Source organism: Juglans microcarpa x Juglans regia, chromosome 7D (assembly GCF_004785595.1).
Source record: "Juglans microcarpa x Juglans regia isolate MS1-56 chromosome 7D, Jm3101_v1.0, whole genome shotgun sequence".
NCBI classification, from domain to species: Eukaryota; Viridiplantae; Streptophyta; class Magnoliopsida; order Fagales; family Juglandaceae; genus Juglans; species Juglans microcarpa x Juglans regia.
This window is the reverse complement of record NC_054606.1, coordinates 21,958,078-21,983,689: the sequence shown is the minus strand read 5'-3', so window position 1 is coordinate 21,983,689 and position 25,612 is coordinate 21,958,078. Positions and strand designations below refer to the sequence as shown.

Sequence of the window (25,612 nt, the reverse complement as noted above, 5' to 3'; positions counted from 1 at the left end):
ATACATTCATACGTGCATACTTCCATACATACACATACATGCATATACATTCATGCATGAATTCATGCATGCATGCATACATACATACGCATTCCAGAGTCGTGGGTTTAATATAGATGAGACATTGGAGTGATAGTGATGATACAGATGCCGAAATTTTTTTTTCAAACTTGAGGTAAATAACTGAGGCTTTTTGATTTCTCAGTCTTCTTCATCTTAGTTCTTTGGCCTTCTTGTGCCCTCATCCCTTTTGGGGAATACTACTTCTCAAGATTTATATTTTTCATCCCAGTTAAATCATTTATGATTGTCTTTTGATCTATTTTATTTCAAATTTTATTAGCATAAAAAATGGAGTATTTTTGTCTTTGTATTTGTTTACAATGATTATATTTTTTTTTACCTATAATGAATTTTATTGTACTATCCACGTTGTTAAAAATATAAAATATTTTAATTACTTACAATAGAATCATTTTTATATTTTATCTTATTTCAATATTTGAAATTATTAGAAACTATATTATACCGAGCATTTTATATTAATACATACTATCATTTTCAAGATGTTAGGAAATTCTTTTGCAGCACTCTTGGAAGACAGATCAAAAGGGCATATGTACTTGTTTGGTTAAATATTGTAATATATCTGTAAAAATCAACTCTTATATTCTTCATTGAAAGGTATTCATCTAATTATTTTTTAAACTTGCTAACGATTTTAGGGATGAATTAGAGAAAATTAAAGTACAAGAGAAGTATGAATTATTGTTGGGGAAGGGAACTTTCACACAAGGTACATATTTTAATTGAATATCTCTCTCTATCTCTCGCTCTCTATTTCTCTCTCTTTATCTAAACTCTCTTGTTATCATATTCGTAAAATTGTGCATTGGAGCCAAAGAGAAGTTGTGGAATGACCAAAGGTGTGTGTGTGTGGGTGAGGTCAAGATGAAAGTAAGTACAAAATAATTATAAAAGCTAAACACACAATTTGACAAGTTCATTCCTCAAATTTTGACAGATAGGTAAATGCTTCAATGTTTTCTTAAGCGAGATGATTTGAAATGCTTCTTCGGAATTTTGTAAGGTATTCATATGTATATACATGTGTATAATGCATAAATACATATACATGCATGCATGCATGCATGTAAACTAGCAGACACATACATACATACATACATACATAAATACGCATTCCAGAGTCATGGTTTTAAAAAGATGAGAGATTGAAGTGATAGTGATGATACTGATGGTCAAGTGCTTTTTCAAGCTTGAGGCAAATAGTTGAGACTTTTTGGTTTCTCAGTCTTCTTCATTTTGGTTCTTTGGCTGTCTCGTGCCATAATCTCTTGTGGACTACTACTTTTCAAGGTATATATCTCTTTCATTCCGATTGAATTATTTACCATCTTTTGAACTGTTTTATTTAAAATTTTATCGGCATAAAATCTTTATATCTGTTTACAATGATTAAAATATTTGTAACTATAGTCAAATTTATTGTACTATCCACGCCGTTAAAAATATAAAATATTTTAGTTATTTCACTTACAATATAATTACTTTAATATTTTATCTTATTTCTATATTTGAAATTAATAGATACTATCTTGTACTGAATATTTTACATTAATACATGTTATCATTTTCAAGATATTAGGAAATTCTTTTGTAGCAATTTTGGAAGATAGAACAAAAAGGGGTATTTACTTGTTTGGTTAAATATTGTAATATATCTATAAGAATCAACTTTTGTATTCTTTATTGGAGGGAGGGTACTCTCATCTAATTCTTTTTTAAACTTTATAATGATTTTAGGAATGAACTAGAAAAAGTTAAGAGTATAACAGAAACATGAATGATTGATGCGGAATGGAAGATTCAAGCAAGGTAAATAATTTAATTTGAGATCTCTCTCCGTCTCTTGCTTCTCTCTATTTCTCTTTTTGCCTGAACTCTCTTATTATCATATTCTAAGGCAAAGTTGTACACTAGAGGCGAAGAGAAGTCATGGAATGACTAAAGGGTGTGTATGTGGGTGAGGTCGAGATTAAAGTAAGTAAGAAATAATTATAAAGGTTAAACACACAATTTGACAAGTTAATTCCTTTAATTTTGTCAGATATGTAAGAACTTCATTGTTTCTTAAGCGAGATGATTTGAGGTGCTTCTTCTAAATTTCGTAAGGTATTCATACGTATATACATACATACAATACATAAATACATAAATACATAAATACATATATACATACATAGATATACGAATACATACATCCCTCCATACATGCACATATGCATACATACATACATAAATACATACATGCATGCATGCATGCAAGCAAAACTAACAAACACATACATACATACATGTTCCAAAGTCGTGTGTTTAAAAAAGATGAGACATTGGAGTGATGGTGATGATACTAATGGCGAAGTATTTTTTCAAACTCGAAGCAAATAGCTGAGGCTTCTTGGTTTCTCAGTCTTCTTCATCTTGGTTCTTTGGTCGTCTCATGCCATTATCCTTTGTAGACTACTACTTCTCAAGATATATCTCTTTCATTCTATTTAAATTATTTACCATTGCATTTTGATCTGTTTTATTTAAAATTTTATCTTCATAAAAAATAGTGTTTTTGTCTTTATATCATTTACAATGATTAAAATATTTGTAACTATAATCAAGTTTATTGTACTATCCAATGGTTTTGGGTCCCTCACTCTTGCCGAAAGGCCTCGAGCCCCACTTGGGTCCAACCTAGATTAACTCTTAACACATTTTGCAGAGGTTTGAATGCTCTAGGTTTCTATAACAAAACCATTTTCACCATTCGACTACCCACTTTACAAATTCTCACATTGCGTATTGTCCTAATTTCTTGTTTATCCAGAACGATAGAATGGCCAAGCAACATTCATCCAATAATGTTCTAGATTTAAATCAAGAACCTTCTACGCCTCAACTTAATTTTCTCTCTTGAAGTCGTCAACACCATGATTGGAGTACAGATGTATTTTTCTAACAGGATTGATGCTGAGGTTGTTGCAGGATAAAAAATGTTCAGTGCTTAATATGTTGCCGCTATTACAACCATATCTCGGAGGTTACTAGCAAGAGTGAGTGAGGTTGATCGGCTTAACAATCAAATATCTGAGTTGCATCAAAGGCTTGCTAATAAAAGTAGAAAAAAATAAAATATTAAAACAATAAAACAAGGAGTTGAAGAAATTTGTGGACTGGTATGCACATGACCTACAACAACGAATAGAGGAGCTGGAACGAGAGAGAGAGAACAAATACAAAGTCAATATCAGCAGCTAATAGTAAAGGTTTAGCGTTTACGAGAAAAATAAGGACAATCTGCAGTTAATCTCGTTAGTTTAGCTAAATGAAATATGCATCCAACATCTCTTGTAATCTTGACTAAGTATTCTTTTGTTCTCATTTCCATATCTATAAAATTAGTCTTGAGTTTCATCTAATTCAGAACAAATCTTCTTTGCTCTTTGTGATTCACTTGTATTCTCAGACTCTAAGCTTTTTCCCCCTTTTTTTAATGGCTCATCAATTTTCTTCCAACAATCTCCTTGTTCACTACATGTAGGATTCTATATCTTGGTCACCAATTATTTCTGCATCTACTGTAGGTGTCATAATGTAGCAAGAAAATGATCTGACTAACAAGTCAGATGATGATGTCATTTATGAACTTGTGAGTCTTGGTACTCGATACTCATTCCATTGTTGCATTTTCTTGAGGATTGCAGTCAAGAACTCGTGAGGTTGAAAAGCTTAACGAGAAGATTTATAAACTTCAACAACTTGTTCACGAGACTAACAAAAAAATAGGAGATTTAAAGCACAAGAATAATGATTTAAAATACTTACTTGTCTCTTCATTTCAACTGTCTAATCTTTTAAATAAGGATAACATGTTAATATGTAAAGAATAAGAGCGTTTGAAAATTGAGGCTAAAAGTGTCAAGTTTTTGTAAGTCGTTTAGGATAATAAAATAAAAATGTTTGACAGATATTCATGACATGCATTATTCTTATTTCTTTTATAATCATGCATAATCTATCTTCTGGCAGAGGTTTTGTGAAAATTTCTGCCAACTGATCTTGGTGTGCTTGTGAATTCTAATATAATATCGTCCTTCTACACATGATCTTGAAGAAAATGATATCTAATCCGCATCTGAGTAGCTGATTAGATCGAAAAAAAATATGCTTAGGATACCATAACCTTAGGTCAATTGTATCAGCAAGATATCTAAGAATGCGCTTAACTGCAATCAAATGAAATTCCTTTGGAGATGATTGAAAACGTGCACATAATATCTGGTTTATTAATTGTCAAATATAATAAACTACCAATCATATCTCGATATACCTTCGAGTCAACTGGCTTATCGCTTTCGCCTTTATCAAGTTTGGTGGATAGGTTCATTAGTGTTCCAATTTCCTTCGTACTTGATTTACAATCCGAGTAAGAAGTTAAATTCTCTCATCATGCTCATTTCAAATTTTTCTTGCATACTCTTAGCAAAAATTTGGCACATATTTTTATCAGTAGCATTAAATATTATATCATTCACATAAATCTGAATCAAAAGAATACCAATTTTTTATATCGATTTTTCCTCTTGAAAAAACATTTTTCAATCAATAAATCACAAAATCTCTCATACCAAACTCTAGGAGTTTGTTTGAGTTCATATAGTATTTTTGTGAGATTGAAAACATGATTTTAGAGAAATATAATTTTCAAAACCTTGAGAGTGCTCAACATATACTTCTTTATTTATAAAAGCATTTAAGAAAACACTTTTAACATCTATTTGAAAAAAATTGAAATCTTTATTATAAGTATAAGCAAATAGTATTCGAATAGCTTCTAATCTTGCGACTGGTGCATGTCTCATCATAATCGATTCCTTCTTCTTGATTGAAACCTTAAGCTATAAGTCGAGCCTTGTTTCTAGTGATATCTTCAGACTCATCTTTGTTGTTTCTAAAAACTCATTTTGTTCCAATAATAGTATTTTTTTTTTTTAGCTAGGAACAAGTATCCAAATATTATTTCTTTCAAATGGATTTATCTCTTCTTGCATAGCTAGAATTCAAGATTAATCAAGAAGTGATTTATCAATATTTTTGGGTTCAATATGAGAGAAAAAAAAAAAGTATGATAGAAAAAATTTCTAAGAGGTGATCGAGTACTTACACCTCGTAAAGGTATCTCATAGAATCTGTTCCACTAGATGATCTTTCACAAGTTTTTGCTATTTGGTTGCATCTTACATTAAGTTTTGATGATCTTTCCTAATATCTCCAAACGACACGTGTCTTAAACATTCACTTATCTAAAAATCATTTGTAAAAGTTTATGGAAGACTTCATGCATACCTACAAAAACAATTATATAATTATGATCATTTCTATTACAGAAATTACAAATTGCATGTGACATATACAAAGAACTTGAGTGATTGTAATAATATCTTTATTTGAAAAATTTTCTTTTATCAAAAGAACTTTAAATACTGGATTTTGATTTAGAATGATTATCAAAGAAGTTTTTATAAGGTTTATATTTTTTTTTTAGCATGTATCTCAAGTCTGTCTTGTCAAAAACATATCCTTGACTACTAAGAAGTTTTTCAAAATTTTTTTTTCCGTTTGTAAATTTTTCAACAATCTTTTGTAAATCAGTCACTTTTTTTTTTTTCAACTCATGATTTTTATCTTTCGAAATAATGTTTTCTTTTCTTAAAATATCAATTTCGTTTGTTAAAGAAGATTTTTTTATTTTTTTAAAGTAGTATATTTGATACCCAATGTCTCAAGTTCCTCATATACCTCTTATAAGACATCTTACAATTCTTCATATGAAAAAATTTCAATATTATCAAGATTTATTACCTTAATGTCGTTTTTAACCACAAGACAAAAATTTGTAAATTTTTCATTGCTTGCTTCGTTGTCTGAACTGTTTGAATTACCATCCTATATAGCTTTCATTACTTTTACTTTCATTTTGTGATCAATTTCCTCATCTTCATCACTTTCGTTTTCATGGGGAACAACTTTAAGTGCCAAGTTCTTATTTGGATTTCTTTCTTCTTCTCTTCTTTTCAATATGTACTCATAGGTGGTAAGTGACATGATGAGTTCACTTATTTCGAGTTTCTTGAGATCTCCAACTTCAAGAATCGCCATCACTTTTAACTCCCAACGTTTTGGTAGAGAGTTGAGAATTTTTTTTACTATCTCCACGTTGGAATAGATTTTGCCGAGAGCTGTCAAGCTATTTATAATGTTAGTAAAACGAATGTACATACTAGAAATAGATTCATCATCATTCATTTTAAATATTTCATATTTATAAGTAAGAATATGAATTTTTAATTCATTGACTTGCGAAATTCCTTTATAAATAACTTCCAAGTTATCTCAAATTTTCTTTATTGTCTTGCAAGTTATGATTCTATTGAACTTCTTCTCATCGAGAGCATTATATAGGAGATTTATAGCCGTTGAGTTCAATGTTATAATTCTATCGTCTTTACAATCGAATTATTCTCTTCCATTTTGACCTTTACTCCATCAACAACTTTTATTCTAATATAAAATTCATTTATAATGAATCTTCAAATTTCTCGACCTTAAGATTGAAGAAAAATTCTCATTCTAGCTTTTCAGAATGTATAGTTGTCTTCATAAAATAGTGGAGTCCGACTACCAGATTGAGCTTCACTAAATGTAGCTACAATGTTAGCCATAAGATCTTAACTCAAAAAACAGTTAATTTAATAAAAAGAGTCATTGCTTTAATACCACTTGTTGTCCAGAAGACTAACATAAGAGGGGATGGATTGGGTTATATTTAAAAATTAACAATTATAAACCAAATGTACAATATAAAATATGAGCAAAATACGAAACAATAATAAATAAAAAGAGTAAGGATAAGAGAGAAGCAAACTCAATATTTTAACAAGATTCAGCCCTACTGCCTATGTCCTTGCCTCAAGCTACTCGTTGAGAATTCTCAAATTCACTATCCAATCTCTTTTAGGTGGAGATAGAAACCTATTACACCATTGAGCAGTACCGCTACAAAGAATCTATGTAGAACACTTTCTACACTTGCAATCACCTTACACGTGGTGATTCAACGTCTATTCCCTGTGTAGAACACCTTCTACACACACAATGGTTATATACACTTTTTTACTAATACAAGAGTTAATAGTGGGTAGGTTGTCAAAAAACACTTCTCAATGAGTGGAATAAGAATAATACAGTGCAAAACTATATCTCTCTCAAAATAAATAAGGGTTAAGGCTCAATGCATAGAGAAAAGAGATTGAAAACTTTGAATGAATATTGTAAAATTTGCAATAATATATACTCAATTTGAAAATCTCAAATGAGCTATTTATAGGCATATAAGATTTCATTTTCAAATTTAAAAAGATTCACATGTCAAAGACAACATCATTCACTTTTCAAATTTTTCAAATCAAAATTTTATTTTCTTGAAATTGTCAAAGGTAACATCATTCATTTTTCAAAATATTCAGATCAAAATTTTACTTTTCGCAATTGTTAAATATAACATCATTCACTTTTCAAAATATTCAAATCAAATTTTCTCATTTTTGAAATTGTTAAAGACAATATCATTTATTTTTGAAAAGTTTCAAACAAAACATGCACATGTGATATAGGACAATCAATCATCTTTTAAAGTTTCAAAATTTAAATTTTTAATTATCAAATATGTCATGCACATGTGAAAAATGCAATTTCATGTTATATGAGAAAATATTAATTTTGAGTCTTAATCAAATTTCGAATTTTATCAAGAGATTTACAAAATTACTCTAAAAGCTTTATTTGTAAGCTTGTTCCATTTCTTGCTCATGCTTTGTTCATTGATGTGTTTGGCTTCATTATGTAGACAACTTGAACTTGAGATTCCTTTTATGCTTGAATTCATTTGTTATAATCAAAATTCAAATGTAGTTATGTAATTATATAAAGCTTGAAACCTTGGGTTCAACAATTACGGTTGCCTTTGAGTCGACGTTTAGTACTAAAGGTTGTGTCTTGGATGCTTATCATAGTTTATTGTCTTCGATCATCGTTGAGATTTTCATTTGCACACATAACTGGTTAAGTTCAACGCCTATTGGAGTAAATACCATTGATGTCGAGAACTATAGGTTTGAATCGGATAACTCTACGGTTTTAAATAATTATTTACATTAATGTTTTCATTATTTAATTTACAACTTATATGATTTTGTAGACTTAATTGTGAATCCCAAATTAATTGTGGATGATTGAGATATACGCACCATGGGTTGGAGAACCCCTTGACACTTTTATTGGTGAAAAACTCAATATCATCATGCAAAACTAGTTAGAATTATAGGTGAATGTAAAATCATAATGTGTCCTAGTTTATGTCCCGTATCACTCTGATGGTTTAAAAGTCTACATTTAAAAAAAAAAAGATAGTGCATTTGATTAATAAAACTTCTTACTGGAAATCATTATTAAGCCATCGACTCAAATGCATAGATTATTAGGACTGATGTGGGACTGTAGCTATTTGAATCAAATCTATGATATTATTTATATTTGAGTGTTGTAATTTAAATTTATTACAAATTTATAATTTTAAATTTAAATTTATTGTCTACACACATTAAATCATCTATTTTTATATTGTGCGTGATGTACTTATTGTATTTAAATTTTATTTATTTTTCTTTTTTTTAACAATATTTTAGATTTTTTAATTAATCTTTCTTACATTATTTTGTATTTTTTGTTAAAAAAATATTTTTACCAGAGTCGAAGTTGAAGTGCATATTAATATCGGAGTTGGAGTCGAAATACATATTGACATCGGAGTTGGAGGTCAGAGGTGGACATTTTGACTCCATCGAAGTCAAAATTCAACCTTACAAAAAGACTCTCAATTCATCTCATATTATCTAATTATTATAATTATTTTAAATTTTTATATAAAATACAAGAAATAATTTAATTTTTTTAAATAAAAAATATATATTTTATTTAATTTTTATCTCAATTCACTGTTTAAATCTCATGCGTCATGCCTTCTCTATAGTGATCCGACCCGTGTTGACTCAAGCCCAACTTTTTTTTTTTTTCTACCCGTAGGCCATCCTTCTAACTCGGTCTAACTTTGTCTCTCCCTTCGCGATTAGGCCGCCCATCCCCACCCTGTCGTCCCCTTGCCTCGCCGGTACGTCTCCCTCTCTCACCGATTTCTCTCTCTCTGATTTCTTGCTCCCCTCTCTCACTGTGCTTTCTCTGTTTACTTTCTCTCACCCCGCAAACCCTCTCTCGGGTTCTCTCATCTCTCTCCATCACTCTCTGTCTCTGTTTCTCTCTCTCTCACATTTCGCTCTCTCTCTCTCTCTCTCTCTGTTGTAGGATAACCCGTTTGACCAGTGGAGGCCTCCGGAGCTAGCCGCAGCGCCTCATCCCGCCAAGTGCCTCAGACCACCACGAACCATCTCTAGGCGGCCGCCACGCTCTCGAATTTGACTGACCACTGCTCCGAGATTGGGTAAGATACTCTCGAGCTTTAACCTCGTAACCAAAACGTAATTTTCGTGACTCTTATGATTGGTGTCTATTGGAAGTTTGGGTTGTCCAGGTTTGTATGTTGGAGTTTGTAGTTGAGTGATTTCATGGTTGATTGATGTTTGGAGGGTCCCTTGTCCTAAGGTCATGGTCGGGGAGGAGGATGGTTGTGAAATGTGGATTTGTGTTCTGATGTGTTGGGAGTATGATTGTTTATGGCGAGGTGTGTTGCGGTGAAATTTTAAGCGAATCCAAGGAGGTTGGGCTAATTTATTGGTGGAGTAGTGCGTTGGACATTGTACTTGGGCCATTATAAACCCAAGGTACCATGATGGATTATTTTGTTTATGAGTTGTTTATTGGGCTCGTGTTGAGCTCTAGTTCGGGTTATAGAATGTTGTTAGTTAGGTTGATTTTGTACTGGTATGAGCTATTAATATGTTAGAGATATTTTTCTAGATTAGGTTGTAATATTGCCACAATTTGGGTTCAAAGCCTAGATATTACCCTCCAAAATTTAGGTAAGCGGTGCTCTTACGCTAGACTTTGCCTAAAATCGACTAAGGTCAATTTTGTGAAAAACCTGCATATTTTGTTGCGAAAGCAACCTTGGTTCTTCTCTGCACTAGTCTCTGTATCTGAAATTTGAAATTTGACATTTATTTTTTATCATGACTAGTGTAGACATGAGCAAGTTTTTGTATGCTGTTTCTCTACTGCATAAATTGTGAATATGAAATCTGAAACTTTTATCTAATTATATGATATGATCTTATCAGTATACTATTATGTTATTGCATTTGTATTTGAAAATCCTAAGGCACAAAATTCTGTTCGACTTTGGTTATGGACCCTTCCACAGGTTATAATAGTGGCCTCTATTTTTAGTGCAATTGCTTTGTTGACAAGGTAATTTGTGTTCTGCTTGGCTATCCGCAAAATTTACAACCCCGCCAGAGGGGTAAACATGACCTCTGTTTTGAGTGCGTCACCTCGGTGACAAAATAGTGATTTATATTCTGCTTGGCTAACCGCAGACATGCACAACCATGACACGGGGGCAAACATGGCTCTGTTTTTTATGTTGTTCAATACCAAATGATATGGACCCCTCAATTCCTATTGGATTGGAACCAGGAAATTAACATGGGAAAAAAGAAAATGAGAGAAGAAGGGCAAGATGACCATTACAAGGGTGTCGTGCCTCCAGTAATCTCTTATAGCAATTGTAATTCTCTTTTTGATGATCTGCCGGAGGGCATATACATTCTTTTACAGAGGGAATAATTTTATTAAAAATATACTAATTGTGTGACAGAATATCGGAGTTTCTTAACGTCCGGTCAAGTCATTTGCCGACAAGGATTTGACTACTCAACTTCACTTTAAATAGCTCATTTGTATGGTTTATTCAGCATGAAATGTTCTAATCTAAAAAACCTATATAATGTGAATTGGGACATTTTATTTCCTGCCTTTCTTACCTTTATTTCGCAATTTGAAATCCGGGTGTTCCCAATGGGTGGGTCCGTGTATCCTGGCTTTACTCTGTTTTGATGAGCTCCACATCATAAAAAGAAATGTTTCCAACAATGCTAAACCTTTATTCACATGGCATGCTTCTAGTTAATTGTTATTATCTCAATGAAATCTTGATAAATTTTTTACTTCAAATTGTCTTAATTCCCGCATTTTACGGGGTAAATAGTTTGAGTTCTGCATAAGTTTCAAGTCCCATATTCGTGTTTTTTAGGTAGAATAGGAATCTATAGGCGACTTCAGAGAGTTTACTAAATTTTACCATTTGTTCTGGGATATAGTGTATTTGTAGCTTTTTTATTTATTTAAAATTTAGTAAGTATTCTGCATTTTGACAGCATGTTTCCATTTTCTAATGCTTTCCATATTGCAGATATTGAACTATTTATAATACCAGAATCGTTGTTAGCGTTTCCTGTCTGGGCGAGATGCTATCTATAAGAAAGATTAAGCACCAGATTACTGTGAATTCCTCTTCTGCTTTATATCTCTTACTTGCTGCCAGCAATAGCAACATGAATCGAGTATTCAGATACAAATTTCATGCTTATTGGGGTTGCTATTCTCTCTGCCAATTTGTTAGCTCCTCTTTGACCTGCTTGGACTCTCACACTGTTGTCTTGGGATTACTGAATAGCTTTACCCTTCAGCCCAAGTATTCATCAACAATGGCTGGAAGAATTTTGGTCCAGGCTCGAGACCCAGCTAAACTAACTATGGATATGCAAAATGCAATGGATGAGGGTAGATTTAATGACACATGGAAATTATATGAACAGCATATGCAGATGGAGGGTTTCCCTCGGAAATCTGTGGTGAACAAGCTTCTAACAAGTTTTGCAGAAAGCCTTGATGTTCAATGGCTTGAAAAGGCTTATGGATTAGTAGAACAGGCTTTCGAGGAAGGTAAACAGACCTTATTTGAAAAGGATCCACTTGTATATCTCTCTTATGGTCTTGCAAAATCTGGATTACCAGTTCCTGCATCAACAATTTTAAGAAAGTTGGTAGAAATGGAAGAGTATCCCCCTGTTTCTGCTTGGTCTGCAATTTTGGCCTTCATGTCACAAACAGCTGCTGGTGCTTACCTTGCTGCTGAGATAATTCTTGAGATGGGTTACTTGTTTCAAGATGGGAGGGTGGATCCGCGTAAAAAGAGTAATGCACCTTTGATTGCTATGAAACCTAACACCACTGCTGTCAACATTGCTCTGGCAGGGTGTCTTTTGTTTGGTACAACTAGGAAAGCAGAGCAACTCCTTGACATGATACCTCGAATTGGTGTCAAATATGAGACAAACTTATTGATCATTATGGCCCATATATATGAGAGAAATGGACGAAAAGAAGAGCTGAAGAAACTTCAAAGATATATTGATGAAGCTCATAACCTAAGTGATATTCAGTTTCGGCAGTTCTACAATTGTTTGATTACATGCCACTTAAAATTTGGTGATCTAGATTCTGCATCCAACATGGTTTTGGACATGCTCCGAAAAGCAAAAGAAGCCAGAAATTCTCTTGCTGCAGCCACACTCTTATATGATACTGCTTCAAGTGGGAAAAAATCTCCACCTGCTGAGGCTTCTGGGCAAAGTCTGAGTCAGAAGCGATCAGAGGGTTCAGAGAATAATAGATTAATTAGATATGAAGAGTTTTCTAGGGACAGGAATTTCCTAAAACTTGAAGCTGAAGCGAAGCAAATGCTTGGTACGTTGTTGTCTAAGTTGCAAATGCAAGTTGAATTGCTTACAACCGAATGTGGAGTTCTTCAACCAACTGAAAGAATTTATGTGAAACTGGTAAAGGCTTTTCTAGAAGTTGACAAGACCAAGGATTTGGCAAAATTCCTCATCAAGGCTGAGAAAGAAAATTCCCCAGTTTCCAGTGATAGCTCAGCCTTGGTTCATGTTATTAATTCATGCATTTCACTTGGGTGGTTAGATCAGGCACATGACCTTCTTGACGAGATTCGTTTTGCTGGGATAAGAACTAGCTCTTCCATATATTCCTCTCTCTTGAAAGCATATTGCAAGGCAAACCGAGCAGGAGAGGTGGCATCACTTTTACGAGATGCTCGTAAGGCTGGCATCCAGCTAGATTCCAGCTGTTATGAGGCGCTTATGCAATCCAAAGTGCTTCAGAAAGATACACAGGGTGCCCTCCATCTATTCCAAGAGATGAAAGAGGCTAAAATACCACGAGCTGGCCATCAAGAGTTTGAGATGCTAGTTAAGGGATGTGAGGAGGGTGGTGAGGGAGGGTTGATGGCGAAGCTCTTGCAGGAAATTAAGGGCGGGCAGAGAATTGATAGCGGAGTGCATGATTGGAACAATGTAATCCACTTTTTTTGCAAGAAGAGATTGATGCAAGATGCTGAGAAGGCTTTGATGAAGATGAGGAGTCTGGGGCATCCCCCCAATGCTCAAACTTTTCATTCCATGGCTACTGGGTATGCAGCTATTGGGGGAAAATATGTGGAGGTGACAGAGTTGTGGGGTGAGATGAAGAGTCTTGCCTCTTCTACATCAATGAAGTTTGATCAAGAACTTCTGGATTCTGTGCTATATACGTTTGTTAGGGGTGCATTTTTTGTTCGAGCAAATGAAGTTGTGGAGATGATGGAAAAAGGAAACATGTTTGTTGACAAGTACAAATACCGAACTCTCTTCTTGAAGTACCATAAAACACTTTATAAGGGCAAGGCTCCTAAATTCCAGACAGAAGCTCAACTGAAAAAGAGAGAAGCAGCATTGACTTTTAAGAAGTGGGTGGGCTTGTGCTGAGGAAATTCTTGGTCTATTACACGCCTTGTTTTGGACAATAATCTGGTGAGACTTGCTGCTTCAAAAATGTTCTAGAGAAAACTAAAATTGGTGTAGCTGTGGCTGCATTAAATGTGTATTACCTGCCTCTTGTTTGCACTTGTATAGGCAACATAATTTTTATTACCATCCTTTGTTGCTTTTGAAAAAAATCAAGCATCTTGTCACTACGAATAAGATCCTCCATCGTGATCATCAGCCACTCAATGTTCTCCCTCCCCATCGTCAACCGAGAGTTCAAATACATTTTTACCTATACAGCAAGTATACTAAGAAAGCCCATCTTCCTAGATTGCTTGACATGAATAGTTGGAGTGGAAGACCATGAGAATAACAAGTTTTGTTATTCGACTTAGCAGTTACTATTTTGACAATCATTTTGAAACTTGGGATTTTAAGTAAGAGAAACTTTGCATCCTTCAACTTCCAGTGTGGGAATAACAACAGTTTTGTTTGATTCTGACCATTAAGATGGATGAAAATAGGTGATTTGAGACAAGCTTCATGGTCATTTTAATATAGGGTGCGGATTACAATTTTTTGGTAGTTTGGGGTTGCAATATATCACTTTTGGTAGTTTAAAGTCAGTTTAAAATGGCTGGTAGTTAAAGGGTGCAAAGTGTATTTTTTATCAACCAAGGCTACTTTCTGGAATTGGACCTTAGTTAGACTACGTTTGGCAAAAGATTAGAGATGCCCCAATTTAATTTTTCATTGTGGTGTGAGTCAACTGTCACTACTTGCAGTCTTGCAGACAATGAGTTTTCTCTTGCGTTTGTTTGATTTCTTTAGTAAGTAAATGATGGAGTTCTTTACTTTATTTAGTTGAAAAAAAAAGTTAGGAGGAATGATTATATAACGGCCCAATGGAAGGCTCAAACCATATGATCAATTCTCTAAAAAGACTGGTTAATGATACAATTAGAGCTCCATTAGAACCTTATAAAGAGCAAGAACTTCTCATTCCCAAGCAATGTGGGATCTCATACACCACCTACCCTTATCTTTATCATATGGGGTATCACAATTTACCCCCTTAAATTCCCGATGTTCTCGTCGAGCCAGTCCGTTGTAGGTGGCACGACTCAAGTCCCACATTTTTGGTTGGGATAGACTCTGATACCATTTGTAACGCCCCAATGGAAGGCCTAAATCATATGACCTATACTTCAAAATGACTAGTTAATGATACAACTGGAGCCTCATTGGAACCTTATAAAGAGCAAGAACTTCTCCTTCCCAAGTAATATAGAATTTCATACACCACTTAATTTTATCCTTATCATATGGGGGGGTATCACAGATTATGTGTTAGTATTTTTTGCATTCGTTTGATAGTAGAGATAAACTTGACTCACATAAGGGTTAAGGATCCTCCTTGAAAACATTGAATTTAATGCCAGAAATCCTTGTTCCTTTATAAGAGTGATATGCAAAAGATCCATCAAGATTCATGATACTCCAAACTTAGATTCTTTGCTAAATTCATTAAGAAGGGGTTGCTGGCAGCAATACCAAGGAGCCCTGAATTTGAATTTTTGTCTCTGTTTAGATATACCTTAAGTTTAGAAACATGCCCATATGAAAATCTCACACACAACACAGCATTGTTGAATTCATTGCTCAAAAATCAGATATCCACATGTCTAGTTACTGCCCTTACGGGGACAGCACAACAACTACCACCAAAAATTTTACAACTAAAAACCCACTATAGCTTGCTGGAAATTTCATGATAACACCATTGAATGAAAGTTCATTCCTTAGCTAGATAGTAAGCATTTGGTTAGGGATTGACATGTTAACGTGGGTATGTTTATAGGTGATTGTTGACTCATTCATTTGTGCTTGAAGTTAAGAGGTAAGTAATTGCAATCAAACCTTTGTTCTTTCAATGTGTATATAAAATGTCTTTATTTCCTTTGTATAATATGTTCATGAAAATATCTTTATTTCTTTAGTGTAAATGTGATATTTTTTTAATCAAATGTTGTGTTTAATTACTATTTGGTAAAGCATATCCATTTATGGTCCTTTTGATGCACCCAATTATAAAAGCATGTGAATGTAAATGAAATTTTATGAATGCTTCTTCTATTTGATGGTTTATTTATATTTGGTAGTGATTTTGAATGCTTGAAAGAAAGAAAAGAAAAGGTAAAAGGAAAGAAAATTAAAGTGACTGAAAGATTGTATGTCCTGTATGATGATGAATAACGGATAATGGGGCCGATGACAATGCCAAGAATGGCTCATTATATGTGCACCTGGTAATGTCCATCTCCTTTATGATGGGATTTTACCCGATTCCTTGAGTGGAATCCTGATTGTCAAGATATGAAGCCTTGCACATAGAGTGTAATCGTGTGCAATGACATTTTGAATGTAATATGATGTAGATGTTTAGATTTATGCATATTGTTTAAAAGCAAAACGTTAGTTATGGTAATGTTTACTGTTTGATATGCTGCTTACTAAGCATTCAACTCACTTTTGTTTTTATGTTTTTATTGTCTAGCTGGGGAAGTATTTGATGTTGAGTCCACAGGTTAGGAGTATCTTATAGCGACTATGGCAAGCCAGACTTTGTTTTATTAGACTATCGATAATTTGTTTATGTATTTCTTGTTAAATATGGAACGTTTTGGAAAGCAAAAGAATGGTTTTTTGTTAAGTGCTTCCTTGTGACTGTTATTTATGAAAATTTTAGTTTTTTTTTTAAACATTTATGGAATCTTTTATGCCTGGCTCGTATGTGATATTATGTTAATGACATTCCTAATCCTAGGGGAGCGGACCTTATAATTTTGGTATCAAAGTCCAGGCTAAAGAGATTCTGTATATTTTTAAGTCTAAAAAAAGAAAAAGAAACCTAGGACAAGGTCTAGCTGGGGTATATTCTGGCTTGCAAAGAGTCAAGTTAGAATTGATTATTGTTATTTTCTGTTTCTTTATCTCCCAATTGCTAAAACTACTCAATGTAGGCATTTCAAGAATGGCACTTACAACTAGGAACCACCCAAACGCACACCAAGATGAATCCCTTGATGTGTGCAATGAGGATCATAGGAGGGCTCTGGGGGATTCTGAAGCCCTTGCACGTGGCGACAAGCCTAACTGTGGATGTTGGACACATTTGGGAAGTAATTTTGATCAGTTCTGCCACCTGCATCCCCCAATGTTCAATGGCAAAGCTGATGTTATGGAGTGCGATAACTGGATGAACAGGTTGGAGAAGATTTTTCGGACCATCGACTGAACCAAGGAGCAGAAGGTTGAATTTGCCACATTCAATCTGGCTGATGTGCTGATGAGTGGTGGACCTCCACCAGAAAGCTGATAAAGCAAGAGCTTGGTGAAGAAACCCCAATTACCTGGACATGATTTAAGCAGGTATTCAGGGACCAATTCTTCCTGAGGTCTTTAGAGAGGTCAAGGCCCAAGAGTTGGCAGATTTGAGACAAAAGCATATGTCAGTACAACAATATGCATCCTGGTTCATCGAGCTTTCACGCTCTGCACCCCCATATCTGATCCCAGATTTGTCCCTGAAGGCTCAGAAATTTGAGAGAGGACTGCATCCACGAATCCTTGATAGATTAATTGCACTGAAGTTAAGGAATTTTCATGAATTAGTGGACAGGGCAATTATCTTAGAGGAGTATCTGCAGTCGAGGGTGGAACAATTTAATAAGAGAAAACGTGAGCAACAGATTACTTAGCAAAGCTGAAGCAACAAGCCCTTCCAGAGCAGTGGACAGAGGCCACCACAGAACAATAGGCCACAACAGAATGCTACTGGACAACGTTCCACGTGTCAGACTTGCAGCAAGATGCACTTGGAGAGTGCTTGAAGGGAACCAACACATGCTTCAAGTGTGGGAAACCAGAACATCTTATTCGAGATTGTTCACAGATATGTACACCCCCCATTAATGAATGGTGAGCAGAACAGTGCTCCAGATCAGGCTTTTCTCCTCACTCCTCACGATGCCAAGATGACGGATGTTGTGGTTGAAGGTACTCTCCATTATTTTCTTGCCATGTATCAATTCTGTTTAACTATGCTCTTCATTTCTAGCAAATATACGTAGTTGAGTGAAAGAACCCCTGAATCGCTTGAATGTATATTATCAGTTGTTATTCTAGTAAGAAGCAATGGCAGGAAAAAAAAAATTAAGACCCCCTGTCTGTATTTAAAAAGGGGGGAAAATAGATTTTACCCTTCGAAAAAAAAAAGCCTTTTTCTAAAAAATACCCCCCCCCCCCCAAACTCTCCCCGATCCCTAAAAAGATATTTTAAAAAAAAAGTTTAAATTTTTTTTTGGCGTACAAAAATTTAAGGTGAACCCTAACTGTCACCCCCCGAGTCCTAGAGTCGAAGTTTTGGTTGAAGTTCAACCTAGGGCCCATGGGCAAGATTTGTCTTATTGGATGGAAATTATGTGATTTAATATTTATTTATATATTGCTATTGTTTGATTGTTTGAATTCTTGAGGCCTTGGATTTACATGGTAGTAAGTGGGTTATTCTAGTGGGCTAGTTGTCCACCCTATTGAACAGCTTGTGGCGACAGCTTGGTGCCCAAGTAGTTTAGGATATAGTTGATCTTATATATTAAATGTTTTCTCCACACAAAAGTCGAGCTTTTGTGCATATTCATAGTGCAAAGACTTTCCTTAGTTAAACAAGGAAGGTATTATGTACTTATCAAAAAAAAAAAAAAAAAAAAAAAAAGGTATTATGTGGTTTAATTACTGGAAATACGACATGGGACAGATTAGGAAGCTTCTAATCTGTTGGAAAGCAGAATTTCGAATTTCTGCTGCATATTAGGCAAGTTGTTTATTTGTTAAGGAATAAATTCGGAAAGATCTTTTGTTCTATAGCAGAAGTTGACTTGATTAGCAAGCTGTCAGTTCGGAAATATTCCATTTTGAGGCTGTAGAAATTTTAGGAGTAAATTAGGAAGATCTATCTTTTTCGGCAGAGGTTGACCAGAGTTTTGCAATGTAACACCCCCTTCCACTAGGTTAGGACTGTTACATACTTTCTTAATTGTGCCCGGTAAAGAGACCCAACACAATAAAAATACCTCATTTATCAAAAATAATTTCCAAAACACATAACATAAAAAAAGTCTCATAGCTAGGGTTGAGTAAAAATCTGAGAATCCAACTCTGATTTGTCGGAGTCGGATTTTTTTTTTTTTTAATTTTTCAATCAGAGTCAGAGGTGGTGCTGGACCGAATCTAACTCCGATCCAATCTGACTCTAACTTTATGCTCTAACTCCGACTTCGATTTTTTCCTCTGACTCTAACTCCGATATTGTACATATGTAACGCCCCAATAAAAGGATCAAACCACATGATTTATACTTCAAAAAGACTAGTCAATGATACAGTTTGAGCTTCATTGAAACCTTATAAAGAGCAAGAATTTTTCGTTCCCAAGAAAGGTAGGATTCCATACACCACCTACTCTTATCCTTATCGAACTTGCTCTTTATAAGGTTCTAATAGGGCTCCAATTGTATCATGGATAAGTTTATCAAATCCAGATGTTGTGGAGAAGAAATCCCATCTGTGACAGACCACCTTACCCAGCAAGAGAAATCCATTAAAGGAAAGTGTCAAAGGCCATCTCAAAATCGGTGGGATTTGGAAAGGAATTGGGGAAGATGACCTACTTGCCATAGAATCTGTGGTAAGAATTTTGCTCTAAATCACATTTAATATTGTCCGAGCAGTCAAGTGTGGACAGACAATCTGAGTTGTAGTGGTAATGAATATATGCCTAGAAACAGTTGTGTTCTGAAATTAGCTAAAACTAATAAAGTAATCAACATCAACATGAAAATTGTTTTATTACCTTGCTGACCTGGCTATTAAGCTATGATCGTTGCCAGCGTAAAACCATCAAGCCGATTGCATCACCGTGATGATGATCATGCGGTGGAGGAAAGTCCTGCAGGGGCGACCTGAGAACACATTTATAGCCCCTATAGGATACATGAACACAAGTAGAAAGGGTGTCATGTCAATAATAAGAATGCCCACATGTGATCTCATGTTGCCCCTGTAAGGCTCATCCACCTTTAATTTACAGGACTTTCTTGCCTCTTTCCCCACAATTTGGTGATGCCAATGGAGAGAGATATTCCATGTTATATAGCCACAAAAACACTTTCAAATCAGTACTTTACCTAAAAAAATGTACTACACCTCAGTACTGGCATGAGATTTCTAAGACATTATCAGTTCGTACAACTTTGTACTCCCTATATGAAATTGCATCGTACTATTAGAAATTTGGCAGAGATACAGGGGTGACTTTTATACCATTTTAATGTTATTTTCTAGTTTAGAGGAAACTTATATTTTATTTTAATGTTATTTTCTAGTTTAGAGGAAACTTACAGTTTAGAAATATATATTTGTGAAATATGTAGGATAGAAATATACCATTTTTTTTTTTTACTAAAAAATATGTATGTATCCTTATAACTGATGATTATGACCAGACGTTAAAATTTGGTTTGTTTCGAGGAATTAGAGTCTAGTGGGAAAAAGATGAGAGGAAGGGGAAGTGATATTACTTCAACCCATCAATGAATCAATGAGATACGTAAAGTTTACTCCTCTATCTTGCGTATCAAATGCATAAAATCAATTAGATACGTGGCCATCCAAACATCCAGAAACTTTTTTTTTAACAATTATTTTTTGCGTCTCAACCAAATAAAGATTTTTGCCTTGTTTGCATTCAAAATTTACTTCAATTCATTTCGTCTCATCATTATAACTTTTCTAAATTTTCATACAAAATATAATAAACAATTCAATTTTTTCAAATTCTAAAATAACTTTCTCAAATTTCTACATAAAATATAATAAATAATTTAATTTAATCCAAATTACTCTTTTAATACTACTCGCAGATCAAATTCTCTAAACTGTTACCGTACTTTAATTAGTTGTAGCTTTGTGAGCATATAAACCCGTCAATTTCAATCATTTTTTCTGACATTTATTACGAGACTATGCTGATATCGGTATCTCTCTCTCTCTCTCTCTCTGTGGAAATAATACTATAATGCCAAGAGTCAAGAGTCATATATCAAGCCAAAGCATTACAATACAATTCAACTTTACATCTGTTAAAATATCAAATAAATAGATAGAAAATATGGACGCAAGATTACTGGAGAATAGGATGAACGCAGAAAATTAATAAAGAAAACCCTGTTACAATATATAATAAATAAATAAAGATTCAGAACTTTGTACACACAAGTGGGGAGAAGAGAGTCGGAGATGGAGGAAATGCTCATGAAATTGCTCTTTACATCTTCGACTTTTAAGTACACTTATAGCAATCAATGCATTTTCTAATGCTTTAGAAAGTTTCACCACAGAATCGATGTGCCACTTCCATAAAGAAATTCATGAATATGCATGCACAGATCACAATTTGGAATCTGCAGTAGCATGAAATAAACGAATGCAGTTTGGATATCAAGAAAGGCTAGGAATGTTCCTACTAGCATACATTAAAGATTGCTATGGGCTCGTAAATATCATGCACCTTTCTTTCCTTCTTTCTTTCTTTTTTTCTTTCCTTTTTCATGCCTCGAATGTAAAAGGACTCACTCGTATTCTCTACAATTTTCTGCTCCAAGTATTTACTATAACTAAAGAGATATAAATATAACATTGTTTAAATTGTATATAAACAGCTTTTAATACTGTAGGGTTTATAGATTGTAATTTTCTCTCTTTAAATTACAGAAACCATTTAAATATATGTTTGGTTTTTAATTCTGAGCTGTCTGAAAACCAACCTCCTTTGATATGGATAATGGCAAAGATCTCCCCTCATCTCATGCTTCGTCAACTTTGTTTATTTCAATCCTGCTCCAAAAAAAAAAAAAAAAAAAAGGAATAGAGGAAAGCGTCCTGCTGTTCCCTCTTGAATATAAAGCAACACCAAGATCTAGTATAACTGTTTAAGCTCATGAACCACATGGGCACATTTTGGACGGGCCCTAGGTCGGAACAATTTAATGAATCCGTGGGTCTTAGGCCCATAAAATTAAAATTTCGGATTTTGATAAGTGTGGTCAGTTTCTGATTTAAGGTTGAGTGTGGAGGTGGGAAATAAATTAAGGGGTTAAAGAATAATGCTACATATAGTTATAGAGTGTGTAAATATTGTACAGTCACTTTAAAAAAAAATGAGATCCAATATTTATTTACTTTTTTTCAAAATGATTATACGACGTTTACGCACTCACGACTGCAGCTATCATTTCTCGATATCAAAAGTTCAAAAAATTCACAATTAGTTACCTCTGTCAGCGAGGATTGGCATTAATCAGCCTTCGATTGGTTGACATGCCATACTGATGATAGCATTAGTCAGCTGAAAAATTCTACTCAGATTGTCTGTTTGTGTTTGGTTATATAGATAATTTTAGAATTAGCAATAAAAGAATTATAGGATTAGTTTGTTTTTGTTATAGACTTTGAATTGAAGTTTTTGTTTGTTTTATGAAAGATTTGATGTCATGAAATCGAAGTTTTACTCAATGACCTTGTACTTCATCACCAAAAAAAAAACATTAATAATAATAATAAATGAAAAATAGAACATGTAAAAAAAGAAAAAACCTTCACCAGGTCATTAACCCAAAAGAATATTACAAGTACAGAGGTCCTACAGGTCCATCAAAGACAAGACATATTTATGGATCAACCCCGCCCTGCCCTTGCTCTCTTCTACTCCCCAAGCCCATCATCTCGGCCACCGACCTTCGTAGACATAAAGAGATTATATATTTATAAATTGATGTGATTTTATATAATTTGTAAAATCTATTTTATAATAAAAATAATTTTATAATCTGATGTATCATATTAAATCACATCAATTTATAAATTTACTTTTGTACAATCTCTTTATGACTTAAATATTTTTCTTTCTAAATATCAATTTTAATTGACATTAGTTCTGATGATAGGATAAGAATAACACGTATATGTACTTCAAGAATATATAATAATTACTCATGATAATAACGCCTTTGCCTTTGTATCATATGGACGGCCCTTGTAGATTTAAGGATTCTTCGAATATTTGTGAAAAATGCATGGAATAAGATTGATGTGTCACAAAATGACTTGTGGTGTCATAAATCTATAAGGTTTACCACTATCTATGAAGACAATAGAAGCCATGCCCTCTTATTCTATGAAAATTTGACAATAAATTTCTCAAAAATTAAATTTTGTAGTTACTTGTTTAGAATTGACTTGTTTCAGTCGATGCTTTTAGAAGGTGGTAGCGAAGCGTAGATAATTGGAAGCAATGGCTTAATTTTATGATAAAATTGAGCCAGCCGATTATGTAGGTGGGGGAAGGAGGAGACCAAGTAGAGCCCACAATGGAGTGGCAAAAGACGCCTACTATAGTACGTATACTGCACTAAGTATACATTTGTTTATTCAAATATATGCATCATTTAGTAGTAGAGCATGCGCGTACACACACAAATATGTACATATTTGATTAGATATTAAAGACTTTAATGTAAGATTTAAAGCAGAAAATTTTTGTTTTTTGTTTTTTATCCAAGGCATATTATCTTTTATTTTTGTCTGTCTTTTCCTTTATTATTTCTCTTTTAAGTGATATCAAGATAGATAAGATTCTTCTTGTGCTAAAGTAACCATGTCACCAATTACTAATTTTCACCATCATGGTAAAGATTGTTAGAAGGATATCACATATACATAGAGAGAGAGAGAGAGAGAGAGAGATGAGTTTGTAGAGACAAGAGAGGTGGGGCAGCTAACTTGGAAGTTAATGGGAGGTGATGGATGAGATGCTTCAACTTTAGGAGACAAACATCAAACCCCAAAAGACTTACTATGCCTTGAGTGGGAATTTCAAACTAAAAACGAATATACCTAATTGCACCATTACCTCATTCATGATAAAGATGAAGAAAATCTTTACAAAACTTCTTCCTTACAATCCAAAACTGTTGGTTTGCTCCATTATCCATGGATATCATCAGAGTCTTAAGAAATCAAAGGAAAAGCCATTTCTCCCCCAAATATGATTATGCCAACATGATATACCCAGTGAGAACCAAAAACAGTTTGTTTTTTTTTTTTTTTTCATTTTTTTCTGCTATTCACAGTCCACATGGCAACATGTAAACTCGAAAACTGTCTAATTTCCTTGGTGGTCATTGGCTTAAAGTTGTTGATCTAAATATATGCTTTTTTAACTCCCCCACCCACCCAACCCAATACCCATAATGTTCCTTTAGACCATCATAAAAATGTGTCAATATCATATCTTGCATGACTTTGTAGACAAATCATTCATTCATTTCACTCTTTTTATTGTGCTGAAGTGGAGGCCTATTCATTGGTAGGGGGCAGTTTTGTTCACATTGCTGTCCTCATGCCACGTAGCCCACCATACCCGACCAATAAAAGGACACTTTCGTAGGTGTCAAGTTTAAAGGGTCTCCTCTTTGGGCCAATCAGGTAGGTCTAACCTTATCCAAAGTACCCTTTCAAAAAAGCTGGTGGTCTTCACTTTACAGAATACTGTTGACTATATTCACCATCTAAAACTTTAACCCAAAAGATGGGTTCTAATGAGATTCGTGGTGGGTAAATCATCATATCTGTACCATAAATTGGTTCAAGTTTGCTGCTGAATATTTGGATATCAATTTTACAGCCATACATTTGCTGCAGAAGATAAGGTACAAAATCCGCGGACTGCTGGAAAAACTGTCTTCTGAAAGCTCAAGCAGATCACTCTAACAATGACCAAACACAATGTCCTTGTTCAATGCACATGAATTTGGACAAGCAACATGCTAGAGGCCTAAATCCTGTCTGGTCTCTTATGGATGCAATCCATGCATTAATGGTGTTGAAATCATATGAATGCTAGCTCCTCTTATTAGGTGGTGGGGCACAATAAATTATAATTATAATTTTTTTTGTCTAATAAATTTAATTTGGTGCTCTTCTTTTTATATTTTTAAAGTTTTAGGCAAAAAGTACAAAAGCTTTGGTCCCTCAAATTCCTATACTCATGTTGAACTGCACACCCTACTTAAAACAAAGGCTATCATGATTTGATTATAATTTTTGTCCACTGATTACAGTACTTGAGAGAGGGTTTCTATACTTAGAATCATCAACTCCAATCAAATCCCACCAAAGTTGAGATAAATAATGACTTTAGTTAATAATGTAGCCAGAAAAAAAAGATCTTCAATAATGCTTCACTTACTTCATTCATATTATATTCAAAAGAATAATCATTTAGTCTTTAGCTCTTTCTCTTTCCAGTCACATGTTATATTTTCTTGTTGCTTTCAAGGTAAATTATCACTAATTAGCACTCCATAGGCTATGTTTGTACTTGATGGGCATACCAAGTCCTTTCCTTTTCAGCATAAAGCTAGCCATGTTGCATGTTAATGGAGTCTTTAGACTTGTCAGAAGCTTTATCAAAGCATTACGGATGAAAACTCTGGAAACGCATTTGGAAAACCCCAAAAAGAAGTA

General features: G+C 34.0%; 1 protein-coding gene across 4 annotated transcripts; it reads left to right on the top strand.

Moving 5' to 3' along the window:
• Window positions 1-673: 673 nt before the first annotated feature.
• On the top strand, window positions 674-19,784 carry LOC121238828 (pentatricopeptide repeat-containing protein At1g03100, mitochondrial). Of its 4 annotated transcripts, XR_005935186.1 has the most exons (6): window positions 9,492-9,625; window positions 10,107-10,163; window positions 11,555-14,012; window positions 15,829-15,867; window positions 16,991-18,026; window positions 19,570-19,784. XR_005935186.1 is itself a non-coding variant. In XM_041135875.1 (4 exons), the coding sequence occupies exon 3, from the start codon at window positions 11,610-11,612 to the stop codon at window positions 13,965-13,967; it is 2,358 nt and encodes a 785-aa protein (XP_040991809.1). In that variant the 5' UTR covers window positions 9,492-9,625; window positions 10,107-10,163; window positions 11,555-11,609; the 3' UTR covers window positions 13,968-14,012; window positions 15,829-15,868. The 4 variants fall into 4 exon arrangements, 1 of the variants encoding a protein (XP_040991809.1); XR_005935187.1 differs by lacking the exon at window positions 10,107-10,163; XR_005935188.1 differs by lacking the exons at window positions 9,492-9,625; window positions 10,107-10,163; window positions 11,555-14,012 and adding an exon at window positions 674-684.
• The last annotated feature ends 5,828 nt before the right edge of the window (window positions 19,785-25,612 follow it).

What these genes read in the sequence shown, in the direction of transcription:
- LOC121238828 (XM_041135875.1), top strand. Translation starts at nt 11,610, where the DNA reads ATGCTATCTATAAGAAAGATTAAGCACCAGATTACTGTGAATTCCTCT.